Genomic DNA, 24,879 nt, shown 5'->3' on the forward strand with positions numbered 1-24,879 from the left:
CAAGCCAGGATGCCACTGGTCTTCTTGGCCACCTAGACATACTGCTGGCTCACGTTCAGCTGTCAACTGATAGCCCCAAGTCCATTTTTTCCACACAGTCTTCCAGCCACCCTGCCCCAAGCTTGTAGAGTTGTCTGGGGTTGCTGTGACCAAAGTGCAGAACCTGGCACTTGGTCTTGTTGAATGTATGGTAACTATTGAGTCATGGTCTGAACCACTGATAGATCACCTGGGGAAAGGACACGGTCTTCCCTGGGAGCACAGGTGAAGGCAATTCAGCTGTGTGATTGGAAGGGGTGGAGCCTGGCTGTACCTCTCTTAGGTGCATTTAAGGTCTAACTGGCAGTAAGGTCTCTTGTTGGAGATCTCTCTCTTGTGGTTTTCCCTTGCAAGCCTTGATCTCTAGTGTCAGGTGAGAGCCTTTCTTTTGTAGTCCCATTCTATTTGTGCTAGTTCCTTTGCTATTCCCTTTCTGTATCACCCTTCCACTATGCTAACCTTTCTGATTGTGATATTGAACCTCATCCCATTGGCCCTAGCCTAGCAATCCAGCCTGTCCAAATCCTTCTGTAGGCCCTTCCTACGCCCAGGTGGATGAACACTTCCTCCCAACTTTGTGACATCTGCAAACTTACTGAGGGTGCTCAGTGCTCTCACCCAGGTTATCAATAAAGGTATTGAATGGGAGAGGTCCCAACACTGACACCTGGGTAACACCACTCATTACCTGCTGCCTACTCAAGCTCCATTCATCACCAGATGTGAATGGTGGGAAACAAATAACCTGGTGTTTTTGTTTTGTTTTGTTTTTGTATCATGCTTTATTTTTGAAGCATTATTCTTGAATTCCTTGTAACATCTCTGGTGAACTAAGTTTGGTTCCTGTCTACTGAGGCCTTCTGTAGTATGTGGCTACAAATAGTTATTTATTGGCACTTATGGTTAAACTAAGATAAGGGTAAACTTTCTTAGGTCTAAAGAAGGTGAAGAGGGAAGATAGAATATTTTGTATGTCTTCTGGGCTTCGAAATGAAACTGGAATCCCCTTCTGCTAAGTGAAATCACTGGCAAAGTATGCCTCCATTATCATTCTAAAATGGAGAGAATCAGTTGTTACAAGAGACTGTGTTCGTATAATAAAGATATATATATATAATAGCTGAATATGTTCCAGTTACTCATGACTTTGATTATTTGTGTTTGTGTTTTTCTTTCTTCTAACTTTTGAAAGTACAGTAATATATTTTAAAGTTGCAAGGTCAAATATTCAAAAACTAAGATACTAGGAATTTCTTGAGGCAATGTGATATTGGAGGTGGGGCTCTAGTTTTGAGAGGTGGGCTTAGTCTGCCTTGTACCACTGGCTTAGTATTCTTAGAAGATACTATATTCTTCTAGGAATATAGTTTGATTAGGCTGTGGTTGGACTCGATCTTTGATCTTTTCCAACCTGAGCAATTCTATGATCGTATTCACTGAGAGCTTTAATTCTTATCCCAATGCAAATATATTTTCTATATATATTTAGAACACACAGTATTACCCATCTGGACCATTTGCAGGCAGGCATCTGTGAAAGTATATGGGAAGAGAGGGAGGAAAGCATTTGGGAAATGCTTGGGTGGCACGTGGCAAGCATTCACCTTTCAGGCTGTGCAAAAAGCCACAAGATGGTCCTGAGGGCCGACAAACAGAAACTGAACGGGAAGATATGCCTACAGCTAGCTTGTCAAGGGCATTTCTGAGGAAAAGACAACGTTTTGCAGAGCACGGCCCAGAGTGACCGCACTGCCCTATGGGCCAGCCCAGCAGACGTCCATGCCACAGACAGAAAACGCGGAAAGCGGCGAACACAGGGAAAAACAGCATCCCTTCGGCAACGCGGGATCGAGCAGCTCCGGGTGCCGCGGAACGCGCCGCACGTCAGTCCTCTCACACGGCCCGCTGCCGGGGCCGGGCCGCCGCCATTTCCGCGCGACGGGGGCGGAGCTGGGCCGCGCCGAGGCACGCGATGGCGGCGGCGAAAGCAGGAGCGCTGCCTGAGGCGGCGGAGCGACTGAAGCGATTCATGGCGGCCGAGCCGTCTGCCCGCCTGGAGAGCGTGCGGGCGCTGACGGGCCTGTTCCGGGAGGCGCAGCCCAGGTAGCGTGGAGGAGGGCCCGCCTGCGGCCACGTGTGCCGGGGGAGGGAGCTCCGGCCGCGCCGCCGGGCCTGGGTGGTCCCCGCGGCTGCGGGCGATGCTTGTTGTCTGCCGCCAGTTCGGTCGTGAGCTCGAGGTGCTCGCCTCTGCGGGAGGCACGGCTAAGGAGGCCTTGGAAAGCGGCCACCCGTGGCTGAGCGACGCTTATTCTTGTTGTTAAGGCTGTGGCTTACCTGGGACGGCCCGGGGGTCGCTTGTGGGGCGGGGACCGGTGGGGTGACCTCCCACGGGTGGGTCTTATGGGTACGGGGCGGGTGGCTGCGGTTTCCCTGCTAGGGAAGGAGTGAGTTCGTGTGGATAACGAACGCACGTGGTGGTTTCACGCTATGCTGCTGCAGTCCGAGCAAAGCCTTGGGGATGGGGGTGGTTTGTCTGTGCTGGGCAGCAGAGAATGAGTGAGAGGAAGGGGGGATTAGCCTCAGTAAGTTAAAGACGTGAAGAACAGAACGTATAGTTAGTGAAGAAAGCAAGGGGCTGATGTAGAGTGTCCTTGTTCTGTAAGGTGAGAGGTGGATGTCTGCAGCACCGTGTAAAGCTGCTGGCTGCAGCAAGGTGCTTTGAATATGCAGTGGTTCGGCTGTGACTGTGACGGTTTTAGTTTATCCTGGAAGGCAGGAGACAGCAGGTTGACAGCAGAGCTGGTTCTCTGTCCATGTAACAGTAGCTGAAGACTGTAGCATCTAGGAAGTTTGATCTTCACATAAAGTTGTATTGTTATTAACTCCCAGTTCTGTTTTGACTAATTAAACCAACATTTTGAAGTTTGGAGGGGATATACTCAGAAGTACTCCCTTATGTGTACAGGAGAAATCTTTCTGGCTTTCTTTTTCTCTTGGGAGGCCGAAGGACCTGTGCAAACATTAGAGTTACACACTAATGCATTCTCTTTTTTGCCTTCATCCCTGACGTTTCTGAAACCAGCTTTGACAGAGGAGCAGATATCCCTACAGTAACCAATGTTCTTTGTGTATAGATGGTGAAGTGGAAGAGAGCATAATTCTTCTGAGAGGAAGAGGCTGTAGTGTGGGTTTTACAGCCCATAGGACATGACAGAATGAACAGGAAAGCAACTTCCAGAGTTGGCCAGCCGTGAAAGTTAATGTTCCTGGTGCTATTGAACCAGAAGGAACAACCCAGTGAGCACTTGATATTTAACTTGTGACATTCATTGATAATTATTTTGTCATTATGCAATTGATAAATCTGCAGTGCATATGTTAACAAATGTAAAAAGGGAATGGTAGTGTTCTGTAATTCAGAAGCAAATAAGATTAGCAAAATAGGGCTAAAATAACTCAGTTACGTGGAGTTTAGCTCAGCTCAAGTTTCCCACATGCTTCAATTGAGACTTCAAGTGCCTTTGAGGAAATGAATTGATTTGTTCCTAATTTATACATGGAAGAAAATAGCTTTGTTCTGTTCCAAGCAATGCTGTACTCCCAGGAAGATAAGTACTTCAGTGCATGAGATGTGTAAGTTCCTAAAACATAAAGTAAAAATAGAAAATCCCAACAAGTAGCATGATTTTTTTTGAAGGTCTGGTCTTTTGAACAGTTGCATTAACGTTTTTAAATGTATGTTCAATAGGATGCCATCCTGTGTGGTTTCTTTTTTTAACAATCAAGCACTTAGGTCATGCATGGAGTGACAGTAATCTTCCTTTTGGCATGGATAAGTGAGTTCTAACGTGTTGTTTTGACATAACAAGAAATTGTTATGTCTGAAAGCTGGGCCGCTGTGCCCTTTGCTTCTGCTTCTTTTGGTGTTCCTGCAGCGTGTTTTATTTGATGCTGAAAACAAGTGGCAGTAGCGAACTGTGAAGATCTGGCTTAAGGAATAAAATGCGGGAAGAAGTTTCTGGAATATTGACAGAATGTTCTGAATGAATTTCAAGGCATGTTTAACACGAAAGGTATCTTTTCAGATAGAAGCTACTAAAAGGATTTATTCCTAATTTTGTAGAGTAATGCTATTTTTTCCTAATAAAAGATTAAGAAAATATTACATTTTAAATATTTGTAGCTGGTGGTAAGGATTGCTCTATAACATTACTTGAAATCATTCTTGATTGATTCTTTTATGTTAGCTGAATGTTTCCTGTTCTTCTCACTAGTTTGAAAATTGAGTTTTAGGTCCATGATTTTAATGAAAATGTATTTGTAGCACACACTCAAATTGCAATGATCTATGAAAATTTAAGTGCGAGAGTCATATTTAAATTTTCTATAATTATTGCCTGCTTTGCTGAACAGTCTTTAAATCATTACTACTTTGTTCAGGAGAACTTTTGTGTGTTCACATAAGTTTTTCATTTCTGTTGTAGAAAGAGATTTGACTTCTGCACAGAAATATCTGGCTTGATTTCTTTTATAATGTATAAGAGAGTCTTGGAGGGCTGTCTCTCCTTGCTGATATGTGGAAATCCACATCTACTTCTGTGTTTATGGTGAAGACATGCACTTCCTTGTGTATGCCACCTTTACTCTCATAAGTTAGGCAGAAATTTAGTCATCATGTTTTACTGGAACATCTAATCTCTTACTGTATTAATTAAATGATATTTTTCTCTCTGAATTTAATACTAAGAGAAGTTTTCACAGGAGCTTGATACCTTTGTGATCCAGTATCTGCTTCATTCTGCTGTGTTACTCTAAGAGTGGAATAGAAACTTTTCCAGAATCAGAATGACTTTAAGGTGTTCTTCCAAGAGCAGTAGAGCTGCCAGAACATGCACGGAAGTACTTGTAGCTTTTTTTGCTTTACCTTTTTGTAAGTCTGTTTTAGCAATTAAAATAATTGAATATTGTACGCTAGTGCATGTCTTGCACTGACCATTGATTTCTTCATTTTGAAGTTGATTCTGGAAAGGACCATTTGAAGTGATATCAACACATGGCATGCACATACGTAAGGCAAACTGAAACCATGGAATCAGACTGAGAGGTTTCCTGTGATAGAATGTCAGTGTTGTTTTTAAGCTCTGTATGGCATCTTTACAGAGAAAACACGCTTTCTTAATAGAGAAGGCAGGGCCTAGTGGGTTATCCTTTGCCAGAATGTAGCTTGTGTCTGCATACATTTGCCACATGCATGGTGGCATGTTAGCCACTTAATCTTTCTTTGGCCTGCGTTGAAATCTGTGTTGAAATGACAGGAGCTGCAGCACTTATTGCAGGTGAAAGGTTTGAATCCTGTGACTGTCTTTTCATGTTTCTTAAAACCAAATTCTGGACCTGCTTTCAGGTTATATAAGCTCTACTCTTTTCTTTATGAGTGAGGACCAGGTCTGCTTTTGTTCTTTCTTCTCACTTCATTTTACTCTTCTGAAAAATGTAGCTTTTTCTCCCCTATAGAAAATTCTCACTGATAGTGTGTTGTGATTTTCTTTTGTAGCTGGAGATAATGTTAGTGTATTGGCCTTGATCTACTGTGAGGTATTAGCATAAAATGCATATTTCCTAAATTAATAAAACATCAGATCACAGATGTACGTGTTTATGTACGTGGTTTGATTTCTGGAAGTGTGATCACTTTTGATAAAGAGTGGGTATCCCTATTAGTTGTGCATATATTTGGATATTTGGGGGAGCACAGGTAGTGCTGTATCATCTTGTTTGACCAAGAACTTTTAACTCTCTTTAGGAAGAGGATTATGTCTGAACACAGTATTACTTACCATTGTATCTTACTTTCTCAAGACTATTTCTTAATCTCACGTCTAATAACTTAGAACATACCTGTTCGATCTTAAATATGCTACAAGTCTGCTTAAGCTTCAGGGAAGTTGCATTTCCCTTTCCTTCTTTAATCTAATCAGAAGTTTTGCATGAAGAAATTCATGGTATCATACAGGAATATTCAATAAACATTCTACGCTATGGCTTCTTTTCTTAGCATGGTGTATCAAAAGTGAGTTATCAATAGCTTTGATGCATTGGCCTCACCTTGAACATAAAATCAGGGGAGTGTGTGTGAATAGGTGTTTTTGGGAAATGCTGTGCATGTTGTAGGTCTGCAAATGTGTGTGTTGGTCCTGGGAATCTGCTGAATGAAAGTGCTGTACCGTGCCCAACAACTTTCTTGTCAATTTGCATAATTGTTTCTATGTTTGGGACTTTGCACTGTTCTTTTACTAAGTAGTAGCATAGTACTTACCATACTGGTGTATTTGTCTGATGAAGTAGGCAGAGTGGACTGCTGAAACAATTAGCTCTGATGCAGAGATGCAGTTATGTCCCACTGTGAGAGATCATGGTGTGCTCTTCTTGGAACTGAGGAGCCCACAAGGTGAGGAGTGAGCTGCTGGGAGCTGCCAGTATCCCACAGCCCTTAGGGGAGTGGCTGAGGAGGTATGGACATGTTTGTGTGGATACCGAACTCTCTAGAGAGGTTTCCTGCCTGCTGGGGGCCATCATTCATGATACTAAGATGCTACTGGGCATGGTAAAGGCGAAGGACTACTATCCATTTTTGCTATTTCACTTCATTCATATGAGGCTGCAATAAAGAGATTGCAAAATATTAAAGAGGATTTTTATGTCCTTTGGAAAGATGTTCCAGGTTGCATTCTCTATCCTCCCAGTTGAAGATTAGAACCTGAGAAGAGGCAAGATCAGGTGAGTGATTGGTTGTGAGGCTGGTGCCATGCTCAGAGCTTTGGGCTTCGTGATCTCAGATGCACCTTTGAGATACCACGGTGTATTGACATCAGGTGGGACACAACTGATCACATCAGGCATGAATATTCTGGGCAGCAGGCTGGCTGGGCTGATTATCAGAGCTCTAACTTAGATTTGAAGGGAGAAAGGGGGATGTTCTTCTGAGTGACAAAGAGCCAGGGAATGCTGTCACTTTAATAGGCAGCAGGGAAAAAACTTGGAGTTCTCTCTCAAGGAATTAGGAGGAGCTTCTTGAAGAAGGACAGTCCAGCTGGAGTGCCTCTACACCAATGCATGCAGTGTGAGAAGTAAGTAGGAGGAGTTGGAAACCAGAATGCAGTTAGAAAACTATGACCTGATGGCTATAGTGCGAACATGGTGGGATGAATCATGGAACTGAAACACCACAATCTAGGGCTACAAGCTTTTTAGTAGAGATAAGTAACGAAAGAGACACGGGGCCTTCTATATTAAAAACTGGTTAGATTGTGAAGAGCTGCCTCTGAGAAGCAGTCATGAACAGGCTGAGAGCTTGAGGATAAAAATTAGGGACCAGACCAGTAACAGACATTTTGTGGTTGGGAGTCTACTACAAGGAAAGCCTGTTGTCAAGGCCTTCTTGCTTCAGCTACAAGAAGTGTTGTGCTCACAGGCTGTCATCCTGATGGGAGACTTTAGCCACTGGATGTCTACTGGGGATGCAGCACAGTAGGCTGCAAGCAGTTCAGAATTACACTGAGGATAACTTGTTGGTCCAGGTATTGGACAGCCCACAGTGAAGAGTTTCTAGACCCTGTGCTCATCTGTGCACGTAAATTCATCATAGAACTTAAGACAGGAGTTGGGCTGGGCTGCAGCAACCATCCTACGATTGAGTTTGTGAACTCAAGGAATATAGGCTTGGGATTAACATGAGGTCAGAACTTCAGAGGAGTGAAGTTATGGCTTTGTAAGGAATTATTGGATGAGATTCCCTTACAAACTATCCCAGGGCAAAGGAATGGCTTAAAGCTGACACCTGTTTAAGGATACCCTTCTGAGAGTACAGGAGCCCTCCATCCCTCAGTGTAAGAGGAGGCAGGAAACAGGCATGGCCGAGCAAAGACCTGCTGGTTAAAGTGAGGGATAAAAAGGCAGTGAAAGCAGTGGAGACTGATGATGAGTGGTGTTCCCCAAGGGTCTGTCTTGGGTCCAGTGCTCTTCGACGTCTTTATTCATAACCTAGATAGTGAAATAGAAAGCGCCCTCTGCTGGCTTGCTGATGACACTAAGTGGAGTAGTGCAGTTAAAAACAGAAGGAAGGGATGCCATCCAGAGAGACCTAGGCAGGCCTGAAAAGTGAGTCTAATGAGATTCAACAAGGCCTACTACAAGGTGATGCACTTCTGTTTAGGATTACTCTGACTGAAGTACAGACTGGAAGAAGAATTCATTGAGAGCAGACCTGCAGGGAAGGACTTGAAGATTCTGGTGGATGAAAAGCTTGACATGAGCCAGCAGGGTGCTCTTGTAGCTTTGGAATACCAACAGAATCCTAGGCTGCATCAAAAGAGGGGTGGTCAGCAGAGTTGAGAGAGGTGTTTGTCCCCCCTCTGCTTTACCCTTGTGAGGTCTCATCTGAAGTACTGTGTGCTGGAGCCCCAGGCTTGAACAATAAAGATGTGGAGCTATTGGAGTGGGTTTGAAGGAGAACTATGAAGATGATCAGAGGGTTGGAGCATCTCGCCTATGAAGACAGGCTAAGGGAGCTGGGCATGTTCAGCCTGGAGAAGACATGGCTTGGGGGGACCTCACTGTAGCCTTTCAGTATGTAAAGGGAGCTTATGAGCAGGAGGGGGACTGACTTTTTATGCAATTGGGCAGTGATAGGAAGGGACAAGGGGGAATGGGTTTAAACTAAAAGAGGGGAAATTTAGGAGGAAACTCCCTACTTTGAGGGCTTAAGGCACTGGAACAGGTTGCCCAGAGAAGCAAGGTGTTCAAGGCCAGGTAGGTTGGGGCCTAACACATGTATTAATACATATTTAGTAGTCTTTTTTTAATGTATTTAAATGTTCTGAGGTGGTGTTGGAAAGCTGTAAGGAATATCAGGGCAGCATATAACTCCTTCACAGCTCTTTTCCTGGAAAGATTGGTGCGAAGATTGTATGCACGTATTTTGTGTTTTCTGCTTCAGGGATCTTGTATGCTAAGGACAGTTGCAGATTGTTGCAGAAATATCTTAGGGGTAAAAATAAGTATAACTGACCTAATACGAGCCATCTTATTAACTGAGCATTTTTTTTGTGATTCACCACAAATTTATTTATTTCAGAGAAATGGCAGAAGAAAGTCTATTCCGGGATCTCCTAGAAATCCTGATGAGAGCTTCAAATGAAATTGAACAGGCCTGTAAAGATTCCTCTGAACCACTGGATGTAGACACCTGTCTTGTTCTCATAGCAGAATGTTTCAGATGTCTGAGGAATGCCTGTGTTCAGTGTGCCAAGAATCAGCATGTCATGAGGTACAGTTTTGATCCATTTTAACTCATACGAAATTATAATCTTCTGATGTTTGTGTGGTTTTATACAGAGATTCTTATTTTACACTGCTGTGTTGATTTATTAACTGCTATTTCCTTTTTGACTCGGTCACTTGAAATGATGTGTGCAAGTAGCAAAAATAGCTGACCTGTTTGTAGGTCAGAATTTGGGGCATTGATGAGTGATAGAAGGAAATTACAGTTTGTGTTCTTAGTATATTGTGTTCTTTGTTATGAAAATTGTACAAGCCTTTTGTACAAGTAAGTTTGACTGTGGAACTTGACTTTTTTTTAATAACGTAATGAATAAGTAAACAGCCTTAACAGTTACAGGATCAATATCTTTTCCTTAAAGTACATATAGATCTGCTTAGCAGTCTTGGCAGAGTATACTATCTTGATAGCATATACAGATATATTTAGTTTAGTGTATTTCAACTCTGATATGTATATTGAATCAGGCTCATTAAGTTATTTAGGCTTTTTTTAACCTGTATCTGTTATGACATTGAAGAGATGCTTGGGATACAGCTGGCAGTTGTAACTGAAAATCTGGTAGTCTACCCTGCTGTTTAAAAGTAACTCCAGATCCAGCCAAGCCAAACAAAAACCCCTAACTGAAAACCAGACCTGTTTCAAAGTTGTTAATTCTTAAAGAATTGAAATACAATCTTAAAATTTGGTTTCTTGGGACTTCTCAAACTTTATTGAACTAAATAAAATAGGGCCTGGGACAAAGTTCAATTCCTGTGCTGGGGCAGAATTTTTGTTAATAGCACAAAAGTTGCAGGGCTTTTCGTAGAAATCATTGATTTTAGAATAAGTTAAATCTAAATTCAGGTTCCTAAATGTTGTTTTCTTAGCATTGCTAGCACTTGTAATTATGTTGTGGGTCAAGAAAATGATTTGATGGAAAACTTTTTTTTTTTTTTTTTTTTTTTTTTTTTTTTTTTGCTGTGTGAGTGTTCAAGCAGCCTGGGTTTCCTTATTTGTTACTTCTTGTAGCTTCTTAGTTATTCAGCTTGACTAAAGGGAGGGAACAGAATTGCATGACTGGGAGTTGGTAGAATTATCCTTTTTGGCTGCATGGTAAAATATTACCTACTAATGGGTCTAATGTTTTCTTTCTAATGGAATTCAGGTATTGAACCTGCTTCTTAATGTGCTCTGCACAGTTTATGCTTGTGCTGTATACTTACCCTTGGTATTATAGTTATTATAGTGTTACAGAGTTGTTATAACCCAGCATAGAAAGCTGGATGCATTCTAATAATTCTAATAGTTCTAGTTCCTTGTAGATTGCAGGAGGTGGGGAGTGCCCATCTGAATAGAAAGTTCCAGCGATGTTTGTAACCATAAATGACATTGTGAGTCACTCTGAGGGTGCTGTTTTTGCTCTGAAGCAACATAACAACATTTTATGCCCTCCACTATATAGGTGCTTTCAGCTATTTTTATACAAGTCATTGTGTGCATTTGTAACTGATTAAAAATCAACAGTTTATTTAGGAATTAAATATCTTGAATGATAAAAAGCTATGAGAAGAAGAAAAGTTATGTTTTTGATTTTTAAGTGTTCAATCTTCAGATATTTAAAAAAAACTACTTTTTTTTTTTTTACCAAAATCAGAGCTGTTTCTTTGTAGGATAGAATGCAATGATTGTAAACACATGGGTTGTTTAATAACATTGAAGCTACTGGGGAATATGAAACATTCTTTCCAGCTTCTGTTTTGCATGCCATGAAGAAATCTGGGGTCTGAACAAATGGGAAATATATAAAATTTATTAAAACATGCATGTGTATTATCTATTTACAAATGCATCTCTGGTTTCTCTTCTGCATTAGAACATAATCAGGAAGATAACGTGTTTGTTTAACAAACCTCTGCAGAAGAAAAATAATGTTCATCTGTAATGATGTGATATTTTTGCAGTAACTTGTTTGGGTGTGGAGATTTAACATAGTGGTATTACGAGGTTTCAGCCACTCTCTTAGCTGATCTTAGCTGATCTCTTCTCAAACAGCTAAACTACTTAAGTATACAAGTGAGTTGAAAGCTGAACTTCATCTGTTTGTGATGTGTTCTTTGACTTACTGGGTTTTGGTTTGGTTTTGTTAACCCCTGTTGCATTCATATCGTGGCACATATATTTCTGCCTTCAAGATTGCTGATTTTTTACAAAATAATTATATAATTATTTTGGCATTTTTGATGCCCACTTCACTTCTGATAGACTGTAAATTAGTGCATATTTACTGTCACTCTGACGTACCCTGACGTATTATTAGAACAGGAATGAATGACTGCTTCATCTTCTCTGCTGCGAAGAATATTTTGAACCTTCCATCCACCAGGTATTATTAGAATATATCTTAGTGAGAGATAATACATAAACTAGGTTGCTTGCTGGTCCCACAGTGCAACCAATGAATGAATATTATGTGGATTTTCTTGAAAGTTGCTGCTATGACAATGTAAAAACTCTTTCCTTTTTAGATATTCTTTTTCTAATGTCTGCTTAGCGTTTTCAAGGCATGAGGAAGTGTTAAGAACTGGGAAAGGGTATAAATATGCACAAGATGTTGAATGTCAAACTGTTGAAGTCTGAAACAAAATATACACCTGTTCTTTTTCTTTCTAATGGCATTAGTATGGCTATTGTTAGTCAGACACAGTAGGATAAACAACTTCTTATTTCAGGCTTTATGAAAACATTGAAGGCATGCTATTAACTGAGTGAAAAGGCTTTTTGCTTTCTTTAGGAGTGTTTAATGCTAAATATTTTTTTCCCCCAATTTGATAATAGGAACTTGGGTCTCATCGCTACCTCTGTCCATTTGATCAATTTGCTTGATGGAATGCTGGTCAAAGAAGAACCATTACTGATTGGTAAGGATGTGGGTTTTGTTAAAAAATACAGCGCAGACAATATGTTTATGTGGGAAGTCATGTGGTGGTATGATGTCACCTTATTGATTTTTTTTTTTATTTTGTACACAAACTTAATTGTTTCTGGAACTGCAACATGCTAATTCTGTTCTCCTTTCTTTCTGACAATGTGGATGGTGGGATAGAAGGGCAAAGGTAACTACCTAGTTTGTATTCCAAATGTTGATTAAAAAGTTAAGAACTGTGGGCCTTCTGTTATGCTACTTGAAAAAATCTTAGCTCCAATTTTTTTCCTCACTGCCTTTTCTCCCCTGTTCTCCCCCTTTTCTTTCCTTTTTTTTTCCCCTTCAAAATATGTTCTGCTGTTTTGCTGTCTCTTTATTTGATCTTGAACATACTGAGATGAAGGAATGCTCCCATTATTTTGAATGCCGTTGAAATAAATTATTCTAATAAACAAATCTTGTCTATGAGGATTTTTTGTTAACTTTTTTTTCATATATTGTTTTTGCTGGTTGGCTGGGGTAATAGCTGCCAGGAACTGAGTACTGAATTGAGTACTGTTCACATGTCCTTAGCAAATGAAGTTGTTTTTTTTCTTTTTCACTCTTTCATATAGTGAAGAGGAAATCTGTCTTGAGTATCCTTCCTGCTTAATGCCAGTTATTATGACTGATTTCTACCAAATTCCTTTTAACCAAAAATTAAGGCATTTTCAGTAATTTTCTTCACATTCTGTGTGTGTGTGGAACTTGATACAGGGCAGTGGACCCCACTCTTTATTGTCTGTGGTTGCAGGGAATAGAGAATGTTTTGTTTCTCTTGCTGTTTTTATTTCTTTTCGTTCTTTAAGTTTTTACTGAGTTCCTGTTGCTGCTTTTCTATAATTCTCATAAAAGCAAATGAAACTACTGTGTCATATAGTAACTTATTTTCAAACACCTTCATGAAACTGGAAGAATCAAGGATACTGCTTTTCCTTCTGATGCTGTATTTGGCTCAAAATTAAGCTGTTGAGGCATGTAAAGGTATTGTGCATAAACCATGTTCCCTTCTTCATCCATTGCTGGAATCCTTCTAGAAAAAGATCAGTGATGCTAGCACGGATCTTCACTGTGGGAGCACAAAGACTAAATCCCATGGATGACAAAAGGAAGGCTTGCTCAATGGTTAAGAGGAGAAACTGGTAGCACACAGGAGTGACTCTTAAAACATGTCTCAGAATCAGACTAGAGAGACTGAAAAAATATATGAAAAGCAAGAGTGTCCTGCCTAACAGTTGTGAAGTTGTGAACCTCATTTTAGACCAGTAAGAAAAAAGGAAAAGTGATAGGAACTAGAAAGCTGATCATGACCAGCACAAAGGCTGTCCATAGTGTAGGATCTTGGGCAGGAATTTTGAAAGGCTGTCCTGGGGAATTGGGCCTCCTACCTTCAGCTTATTCACAGCATCTGGAATTGTGTGCAAGTACCACCATTCAGTGACCCCTTGTAGCATCTGGAAGAGAGTTGAGTAAGATGTTCCCATTGCTGGTTACTTAAATGGTGTGAGATTTGCCCATCAGTCTTGTGGGTCCCCTCCTTGATGAGCTGTTGTGCATGTGTGTGCTGCTCCCTTGCTGTTGGGATCTGAAGAAGTAGCAGTGAATGGCATTCAGCAGAAAAGGCTGAGGGAGACTCAAACACTTGATTAACTGCTACAGACTCCTTTTCTTAGCAAAGTGTTTTAAAATATTTTTTATCAACTGATCAGAAAGGTTTTAACAATATTTCAATAAAAAAAAAAAAGTTTTGTGGCTGTTACATCCCATAGCCATTCAACATATATTTCTTATGATGAGATGGGTTTGAGTTATGACTGAGATTTGATACAACTGAGGGTTGTTAGTTCATTTGATGCTGTGAATAGTATATATTGGGAAATATCTGTGATTACAATGGTTTAGGTACTGCATTTATATTAGTACAAAAAATAATAATTAAAGACAAGCGAGTGTTGTTAATTCACAGAATGATGGAATTATAGGGTTTGGAAGGTACTTCAAGAGATCATGGGGTCCAGAGTTCCTGCTAAAGCAGGTTTCCTACACCAGGTCACATAGGAAAGTGTCCAGATGGGTCTTGAATATCTCCAGAGAAGGGGACTCCACAACCTTGCAGGGCACCTGGTTTCAGTGCTCTGTCACTCTTAGACTATTTCTTCCCAGGGTTAGTGAGGAAACTCTGGTGTTCCAGTTTCTGCCCATTGCCTCTTGCTCTATTGCTGCACACCACTGAGAAGCGTCCACCCCATCAACTTGATTACTACACTTTAGATATTTATAAGCACTTATAAGATCCTGTCCCAGCCTTCTCTTCTTCAGGCTGAACAGCCCCAGGTTTCTCAGCCTTTCCTTGTACAGGAGATGTTCCAGACCCCTAATCATTTTAGTGGCTCTCTGATGGACTCTTTCAAGGATATCCTTGTCATTTTTGAAGTTAGGAGGCTGGACCTGGACACAGTATTCCAAGTGTGGACTCACCAGGGCAGATTAGAATGGGAGGAATCACCTCCCTTGACCTGCTGGGAGTACTCTCTTCAATTCATCCCAGGATTCTGTTGACCTTCTTAGCCACAGGGGCACATTGCTGACTCATGGCACGTCTACTGTCCACCAGGACACCTTCTCTGCTGTGCTCCTAGCTGAGTGATTGGGTGAACTTTTTGCTTCATACACCCTTCCACATCAGACATCATTTTGTCAGACTGTCCATCTGCTGCCATCTGCACAGCAACAAAATGTAATGAAGTTTTGGTGGAAAGGTTCAACTTCTACTGTCACACTACCAACATCTGCCTCTGACATACTGGGCTAATGTAGTAAAACATGAGGAATTACTTTCAGAGCAGCCCTTATAAGTTGTTAAGGAGAATATTTCAAGTTGTTCATTTGGGTATGTCCTGCTTCCCCCTTCAAATTGGTGCTTGAATCTGATGATTATACTTAAATGCTTTTTTATGCCCTTAAGGTATTTTAAATACCTTCTTGTTGCTTCTATAGCAACAGTCTACATAAAATACAAGGATAAAAAGGTAATATTGTATTTCAGAGAGAACAATACTATGTAATGTTTCAGTTCATGCCTTTGTTAAGGTTTTCCTGAGCCATGTTGCTGTGAGATAAAAAAAAAAAAGCTGTTGTTTTGAGTACATGTTATGCCACTAAGACAGTAGACCAGGAAAGCTGGAGGTGAGTTAATATGTCTGTCCTGGTCTAGCTCTCTAAGACTTTAGAGAGTTTAAAAATAGCTAGTTAATTCCTACATATGGCACATAAAGATAGTCCTACCCCACCTGCAAGCCAGCCATCCCTTTAACAATTATTTTCTTTCTTTTTAATATATACACTAGAAGAACATTTTTAGGCCTTCCAGTTAGTGTTGCTTTCAAATAGCTGTTTGTCCCCACTCTTCCTCTGTTCTTTCTTCCTAAGTCTTAGTTGAACTGTACAGCCTGATTTCAGTTGTATTTCTGTAAAATACATAGTGGCAATTTCCCACTATCAATTAATATCTTGTAGCATGTGGCAAAGGGGGCCTCCTTTAAGAAATAGTGGTGAAAGACAACATTTAGATAAGTGCTGGGGCTTGCTGAGCAGTGATGCTAAACAACTGTTTAATGATTTGTAGCCCTTTCATGCAGAATCAAGACTGATCTGTATCAGTGAGTTGCACATAGTTGTAAATGTGCTGTTTTCTTACTACTCCCTCCTCCTTTGGAGAGCAAAGTTCCTAATCAGGCAGAGAAAATGAGACAACATGATCTTCCAATAAACAAAAAATAACTTAGTAAAAATTTGACTAACAGTCTAGTGAAAAAAATATGAACCTGCAGAATATAAGATTAGTGGAATTTTCTTAGTACCCTCTCCACATCGTTTTTTTCTTTTTTTTTTTTTTGTAATTAAAAAAAAGTCACTACAACCTTTTTTTCTGCAGTGGGTACAAGACCAAGAACACTTGCCAGAGGAGCAGATGAAGCTGCTGGATGAACTTTAACTGAACTTGAAGCAGACCTAGGTCTCTTAAGAGCTGAGAAGTAGTTCAGTATGTTAGGGATTGCAGCAGACATAGGAAATATCCTTGTCAGAAGCCCAAATAGAAAATCTGCACGTGATAGTGTATGTCTTGGTTTGGTTTTGGGATTTTTTTTCCCCTTTTTCCTATGGAAAATCTTAAAGCTTTCCAACAGATTTAGGAGACCTGTGAAAAGTTACATTTAACCTTGTTAGGATGATAGACCTTCCTCTTCAGATTCCAGAGTGGAAATTGGATGTAGGATTCATCTCTGAACTCTGGGGAAAAAAAGTGTTTTGTTTCTCCTTGATAAATTACAGTGAGGGCCTGCCTGTTTTAAAGCAAGCTGATGTTCATTAGTCTGATCCTTTCATTGACTACTTCTTCACGTTTTGGACAGAAGGTGCTTTAATCTTGTTTATAAATAGATCTCCTCAAGCCTTTCACCGCTTCAAAATATTGCAGATGCTGAAGAATGTGCTCTGAATTCCAACGTAATTGCTGAAAAGTATTTATCCACCAGTATACTTTGTTGTGCTCTTGGATGAAAAGACACTGAATGCCTGATAAGTGCTCTGTGAAGGACAATTTGTTGCACAGGTTCTCTGAATGAGCTGATTGTACTTTAAAGCAGACCTGAATGCAACTGTCAGCTGCTGAGAGGTACTGCACTGTGTGCGCCTGAGGGAGGTGCTCCAAGCTTTACACTGATGTTCCTCAGTTCTAGGCTGCTGGTGATACTTGAACAAGCTTTAAACCTAGAAACAGAACTATTATTGTTATGCTGTCCCGATGTATCAAAGTTCTTGTGGATTTACACCAACCAGGAAAAGCTACATAAAAATGACATAGTAAGAGAGTATTAACAACAAATGTCAATATCATGGGTACTCTGGGCAAGCCCTGTTAGAGTCAGTATCCAGATGTGCAAGCTGCTGTATGGGGTTTTAGAATATTTGCTCATCATAATGTCACATCCAGAAGTGGTGGCAAAACTATAATGGATAATAAGCTTAGATCCTTGAATAGGAATTTGACTTTGCTTCCAATTTTCTGAAAAGCAGTCAGATATAGTTAAGCTGCTACATATAATGTATTCAAAACAGCACTTGAAACATTCCTTTAAAAGTTGTTGAAAGGTGACTGTATGTAGAATTTTCATACTGCACTGATTATAATAACATGAGCATTTTCTGGTAGACTGTTCAGCAACATGACTATTGTATAATCAATGGATATAAAGATGCTATAATTATGAAATAAACAAGAGAGTTTGGCAGAACAGATTATAATAACAAAAAGAGAATAGATAGAAAGCTTACCCATGTCCTGGGCTCACTGCAAAACTCTGGAGGAGGGATCTACAGCTAGTCAGCTCTTAAATGGGTCTAGAAGAGGTGCAGCCAGGCTCCACCCCTTCCAGCAACACAGGTGAATTGCCTTCACCTGTGCTCCCATGGCTGACTCATTGCTCACCTCAGGTGATCAATCAGAGGTTCAGGCCATGATTCAGCAGTTCCCATACACTATAAAGTGTCCGACACTTGTTCACGCTTGTTCTCCTGAAGGAAGATTTGGGGGATATAAAGCATGTCTTACCTTGAATCATTGAATGGCCTGGGTTGAAAAGGACCACAGTGATCACCTAGTTTCAACCCCTCTGCTATGTGCAGGGTTTCCAACCAGCAGACCAGGCTGCCCAGAGCCACATCCAGCCTGGCCTTGAATGCCTCCAGGGATGGGGCATCCACAACCTCCTTGGGCAACCTGTTCCAGTGTGTCACCACCCTCTGTGTGAAAAACTTCCTCCTAATATCTAACCTAAACCTTCTCTGTCTTTGTTAAAAACCATTCCTCCTTGTCCTATTACTTGTAATGAGTGATAATAATGTAATTAAAAAAAAAAAATCCCCTCCTGTTTATATGCTCCGTTCAAGTATCAGAAGGCCCCAGTGATATCTTCATGGAGCCTTCTTTTTTCCAAGCTAAACAAGACCAGTATGATCTTGGTTTAAATGGTTTCAAAGTACCCTGAAATGCCACATGCTAAGGAGAACTGTAAAGAAATGTTTCTTGCTATGAGGAGAAGGCCTGCAGTGTTGTTCAGGTAAAGACCCTGCTGAATCTGAAAAGTCTGTGTGTGGGGGGAGTTGTTTGATTGATGGTTGTTGTTGTTTTTCTCCTCTACCTCAGCATTCATAATTTTTAGGCTTCACCTTCAGTGAGTGTTCTTTCAGTGTTCCAGCTGATTTGGACATGATCTTCTATCATCATGTATTTTCTTTTAATTAATGAAAAGCAAAAAACAATTTCTCTTCACTCACTGCTGCCTTTTGGGTTGGTTGTGATCTTTAATCCTTGAGTTATCTTTGCAAAACTTCCTGGAAACAAAAATGAATTAATATCGGGGATTTCTACTTCCTCAAGAAAGGCAAGGAGAGAGAAACTTTTCAGTTCTGTCCTCTCTTGTGGTGAAAGTAAGCATGAAATGTTTTTTTCACCTGACCTTTTCCTCAATCTGCATTCAGCTATTTGTAATTTGGAACTGCTTTGGAAAGCAGAGACTGATTCTGAGGGTGGAAGGCGACGTTCTCAAGCCTGGCGATGGATACTGAACTGATTTTCCTTTCTAAATTTTTAAAGAGGCATTCCTTTAACTTCTCCTAGATTCTTATCCATTTTTACTCACGTATTTAGTCATTTATTTTGTTCCCCTAAACAACGCAATGGCTGCAGCAGCACTGCGGGGATGGAACCGGGGGCAGCTGCTGCTCAAGGGTTGCGAGGAGTCGGTCAGCAGGGGGCGAGACCTCGCGTTGCTGGCGGCCGTGGTGGTCCTATTCTGTTTCCAATTCTCTCCTTCATCCCACTGGGGGGGAGCGAGCGAACGGCTGTGTGGTACTGAGCTGCTGCTGGGTTAAACCACAGCAGTATTTTAACAGGAAAAAGAACTGGAGTGGTCAAATATGGAGCCTAAATATTCTTTACCAAATGCTAGTATTGTTTCTGTTTTATTTCCTGCTTTAGTCTTTAAAAATTTGCATTCTGCTTTTCACTGTTTTTTTTTTTTTTTGTAGTTCTTTAAACACATTGCATTGAATGATTTCATTTCCTGTTTGCATTTTATATTGTATATGAAACATAAATATTTTTAAAACATGCCTGGAAAGTGTGATAGAACAGTAAAATTTTACTGGACAGTGCATTTGGGAAACCATTGTTAAATTTTATTGCCTATAAGCTGAGACCATTTTTTTTTCTTGTTGTTTGAACAGCAAGTATCTTAACAATGACTTGGTTATATGGATCTGATTGTAAGGTAACTACAGCTGGAGAAGATGCAACTTCCTAGTTATGTCCTGGAGTTTCTGTAACACAATGGCTACTAAATTTAAACCAACTGGCTTGTCCTTTTTAAAGTTAATCCTTCCTCTCTTCCCACATCAGTTCTATCTATATTTATCTCCAAAGGAGGAACCAAACCATGTATGTGTGCTGGTTTTTGGGTTTTTTTGGTCCTTTTTTTTTTTTTTCTGCGAGTAAATATGATGAATTAATATATTGCAAATTTGTTGTGCAAGTCAGATGTATGCTGATTTACATGGAATGAGAGTAAATTCTTATAAAGCTTGAGCCATTTTACTTGTCATACAGAGTCAAAAATACTGTCTCTTATCACATTGAGTACATATTCATGCTAGCTTTTCTTTCAAGGGAGAGGAAGCGGGAAAGAGAGATTCCTGAATGGATTCACAGTCCATGAGGTTAATTCCCAACAAGCGCCATGAAGGAAGCATACTTTAGTTACTCACAGGAAAAGAGAATTTAAGTATCTTCATCTTCATTTTTATTTATTTATTTATTTATTTTATTTGAGGTTTTCTTTTGCTTAGTCTTAGCAAAACTAAATAAACCAGGCACTAACTTAAATAGACTTTTTTAGTCATATAAATAAGGGACGGGCCTGATCTCAAGAGTTGCCAGTTTCCATGTGTGATCTTTGCTTTATCTGTCTAGGCTTTTTGTGTAGGGGATTGGTGCCAGTACTTTGCTGCCACTGTTAAAGTAAAAACTATAATTACATTGTCAAAATAATATTTATAGTATTTTCAGGGAATAATTGTGGGAGTGTGACGAATATATTATACTCATCAAACTTTTATGTAAACATAAGCATGAGTTTTTTATTTGAGTTATTGGTGTTGTTTTTGGCCTTTGTGTGTTTCCAATTGGTAAAAATAATATTGGGATGTTCATGGTCTTTGTGAATTTGCAGAGTATGTGCCCTAACAATCAGTTGATATGCTGTCTGGTAGATGTAAACTGCTATTTGCACTTGTGTTGGGATTTTAGTCTCATGTTTCCATAGCTTTTTAAAATCCTGTGTTTTTAGAGTTTTGTGATCCCCTAATTATTATAGCACGTAGTATTTTACTACTTCACCAAAGAGGAAAGTTTTAAGTAATTGCTTTGTTCTCTTGGTATCATTTGTTGTTGTTTTGTTTTGTTTTGTTTTTTTTCTTTTTTTTTTTTGTCTTAAGCTTCTGTGAGTCTGAGTGCCTTTAAAAAGTGGCTTTGAATGTCTCCCAGACACATCTATGCTAGCAAGCAAGTACAGGGTTGCTCCTATGGTAGTTAATGGTATAGGGAGGTTGTAAGTATTCTTGCTGTTGGCTGATGGTAAGTTACCAAAGAAACAAAAAAACAAAACTCAAAAATCTTCAGTCATGTCTGTATCATAGTTTTAACTTTAGAGCTGCTCTCTGTCCTGTGTTTTTTGGTGAATATTTTCATAGCTTCATAGTGAAGTGTCTGTCTTTGGAACATCTGTGGTGAAGATGATGTTCCTGCAAGCTTTATTCTTCATATGTCACCCCGATGTCACCTTTGCTGGATGAGAAAGGTCTCTGTCTTCACGATTTGGTCCAAAATCTTTATAGGCAGCGGAGGGACTCTGACTTGGGTGAGCTTGGTTCAAGTCCTTGTTCACTGACCTTTTTTAATGAACTACAAAATGGGGAGCCAGTTTTTACACCTCTTTCCGCTGTCTGCAGAAGGGAAAGAACCGAACCTGGATTAAAACAAGTCAGAATTGTTAGAAGTTTGCAAATGCTACATTCTCTCTTGTTCTTGTCTATGCAGTACTGCCCCCATCTGCAGTTTTTCAGTTCCTGGTGCTGAGTGGCTAACTTGTCCTGTGTACTGGGCTTTTATACCTTAAATTTTGTGCATAGCATAGAGGCACCTGTGTAGTGCTGCTACTCTTCTGGAGGAGCTGAATTTGTCATTACTGTACATGGCAAGTACAGTCAACTGTGTCTGTGTAAGACAGCAAAAACTGTCACTTTGGGTGAATGATAGCATTATCACTGTTTTCAGTCTGATACATCTGTGTTCATGCATGCAGCTTGCCTGTGACTTCTAATATTTATATGGAAACTTTACGTGTGTCCTAGTTGCTTTCTCTTATTTCATAACATCTGGAGTGGAATGAGGTTTGAGGTGACCAAGTTCAAATCTAGGTAATAACAACAAGTTTAGGATAAGGGATACTATTTAAATGCATCATTTTCTTAATGATAAAAAAAAGAAGCGGGGCAGAGTGGAACTTTGAATGTGAAAATAGAAGCTTGAGGAGGCCTGAATCATCATTTCTTGACCTGTGATACCACAGCAGTTGTTGGATCCTGTGTCTGAATACAGTAAACTCCAAGTTGCTGTATTTGTCCTTTGATAGTCCTGTGGAATATTGTTACACTCTCCTCACTCCCCTCATACTTAACCAAAAGAAAACCAAAAAAACCTCCCAACTCCAAAAAGAAACCCCAGCCATCCAACCTTTTCCAAGTTCTGATCTAGATTTCCTCATTTCCTCTCTCTTTTTTTTTTTCTCTTCCCCATTTTGCCTGTCTTAGGCTTGATTCCCTGATTGATTCCCATTGCTTTTGTGGTGACTGACTGGTTTAAGCAGTGCTAAGCTAAATTGTTTTATTTACTGTGGACTGTAATCCAGATCCTGGCTAGAAAAGTTCACCTTTCTGACACAGTTGAATTAGATGGAATTGAAACCAGATCTTGTAACAGTGACAGAAACATTAGTGTCTTCCGACAGTGTGGTATTCATTGTACTGATGATCAAAACTGTCCATTCCATGTTGTTTGTGGAAATTCTTTTTAATTGGTGTACTGATATACTGAGACAGTAGTTTCAGATTCTCTATGGATCATTCTTCTTCTAAGAAAGACCAGTCTGAGCTGATATCCTTAAATTGCAACAGTAAGTAGATTGATGGGCTATCTTGTAGAGTTCCCCTTTTTAGTTGCTGATACTGCTTTTATGCAGTGTTTATAACTGATTCTTTGTTTGGTTGCTTCTTTTTTGGTGTTTTTTTTTCCTTTTTCTTTATTTCTCACTCCTTCAATTTGGAGGCTTTCTGGTGCAGCCTGCCAAGATGTTGCTGATTTATGACACATGCATAGTGGTTTTATTATGTGGAATGATATCCACTTGAAGCGCAAAGGAAATGGGAGTTTGCTGATGTCTATTTAATTAGAATGGTTTCTGGTTACTTTGCTGTTCAATTCAAGTCTCAACCAATGTCTGTGTTTCTGTGGACCTTTAAACACAGTGTTCTGTAAGCCATTTCCTTCCTTCCTTCCTCTTTACTATCCCCTACCCTACCAGCAAGCGTCAGCAAGATTCATGAGGAGGCAGGGCAGAAGTAGATGTGAGTCAAAACTTACAGAAATATCTGTAGATGTAATATGATGACCATTGGTCGACTGTAAAGGTAAAGGTGTGTAAAAAGAAATAGTTTTGATATTGTGGATGGAAAATGTTTTTGCTGTCTCCTTCTTTTGTTGGAAGGGCTGTGGTTTTCACTCTGCTCTGATGCTGTATGCCAAATCAGCAGCTGCATGGGCAGCTCTGGCATGAGCAGTACTATTGTAATCCTGATGGTCTGACCTCACGACTGCTGCTTGATGCCTGTGTTAGTAACTGCCCTCTGCATCAAAGGCAGAAGGAGGAACTAGTCTTTATCTCATAATTTACTGCTATGCATTGGAACAGGAAAGAAGGGTGTGCCAATTGTTTACTGTCCCTATAGATCCTGCGGTTATTTGCAATGATGGCCTAGTGCAGGCCACATGCTTCTTTTCTGTCTTGTGGCTGTAATGAAGGAGAAGCAGAAGAGATAAAGGGTACATTTGTGCTATTGCAGGATATGGCCAGATTTATGTAGTTTTTCTTGTTCATTTTTATTTTTGTAGGCTGGGACTTCAAGATGGTAAGATCAGGATAGAACAGGATAAACAAGCCTTTTAGTGTAGACAGCTTCCTAGAGGCAGAGCATCTGAAACATAATGTAGAGAGAAGTTTTCACTTGTTCTAAGAGGAAATGCCCTTTTTTAAGAGTCTCCCACAGACATCCAAGAGTGCTGTAGTTCTTCCTGCTGGGAAAGTGAAGATGGAGGGAGGATGGAAAGGAGCTAGAAAAGGTTCCATGGAAGAAAGAACAATGTGAGACTCCCGAATCTGTTTGGGTAAACTGTTTCTGGTTTGAATCAAAATCCAAACAGTAAAAATTATGTAAAAGTTAGCCTTTTGGGCATCCTACCTGACCTTTTGATTGTCAGTATCATGTCATAGGTTCCATTCTGAAGTTATTTAGCATGACTCTGATGGGAGAAAGATGGCATCTATCAGTAACTGTGGCTTTCCAGACATAATGTATAAGATTCCATTTCATTCTGCTGCATCCTTTTTGTTAACAGCTTTGGGCTGGCAGAGAAATTTTGCATGACTGTCCTTTTCTTCTCAGTGAGAATTCTAGGGAATACTGCCAGTGCAGAAAGGAAAAGTGACAAGATTTGTGCCAGATTATATCAAGTTCTTTCTCTTTATTCCATTCTGCATACTTAATAATTATGTGATATGGAAGGAAACATAACAAGGAGATGAGAGCAAGCAACCTTTAAATGTATATAACAATGGCAGTGCAGGCGCCAAAGCTGTTGCTGTATATTAAAGTGGATATGGAACTAAATATAACGAATGTAAGTTTATTTGTTGATCTCTGCCGGTTACAGAAGGACCATGATGACCATGACACATTATTACCCAGATATAAATTGTCCAAGGGAGAAAAATTTTGATAACCTTTTCACAGATTTACGGAAAAAGATCATTTAACTTTTCTAAAGAAACACAAAGCACTTGAATGGAAATTTTGGCTTTAACATCTGCAGCATGCCATCAGAAATAACAGTTATGGTAACAGTAAATAATTGAAGAAGATTGCTTGTAATCTTGGTTAGTATTTTAGATGCTAACCATTTCCTACTTTTTAGACCTGTGCAAGGTATCATGTAGTAGTAGTGTGTCATATGGTTAGATACCATAACGCATAGTGGGTGGCCTGTCCTTTTTGTTGGTTGTTGGGTGTTTTTTTTTTGTTTCCTGGTGTGGTTTATGTCTGGGTTGAGACTCCCCAGTACTTCAAACTTGCTGATTTTGCTGGAGCAAGCTCTTTAAAGAGACACTAG

The 24,879-nt window shown here is 40.0% G+C and overlaps 1 protein-coding gene across 2 annotated transcripts in view; it reads left to right on the forward strand.

Annotated features, from left to right (window-relative positions):
- Positions 1 to 1,526: 1,526 nt before the first annotated feature.
- Positions 1,527 to 24,879, forward strand: part of ATXN10 (ataxin 10) — a 96,033-nt gene continuing 72,680 nt past the window's right edge. The window contains exons 1-3 of one of the 2 annotated variants that reach the window (XM_090147410.1): positions 1,527 to 2,142; positions 9,173 to 9,364; positions 12,194 to 12,276. In XM_090147410.1, the coding sequence (XP_090003536.1) occupies positions 1,796 to 2,142; positions 9,173 to 9,364; positions 12,194 to 12,276 (622 nt within the window). In that variant the 5' untranslated portion in view covers positions 1,527 to 1,795. The remainder of the gene's footprint in view (positions 2,143 to 9,172; positions 9,365 to 12,193; positions 12,277 to 24,879) is intronic. The other variant, XM_031597248.2, reaches the window with a different exon arrangement.

Source organism: Phasianus colchicus, chromosome 1, assembly GCF_987193195.1.
Source record: "Phasianus colchicus chromosome 1, bPhaCol1.hap1.1, whole genome shotgun sequence".
Classification (NCBI taxonomy): Eukaryota; Metazoa; Chordata; class Aves; order Galliformes; family Phasianidae; genus Phasianus; species Phasianus colchicus.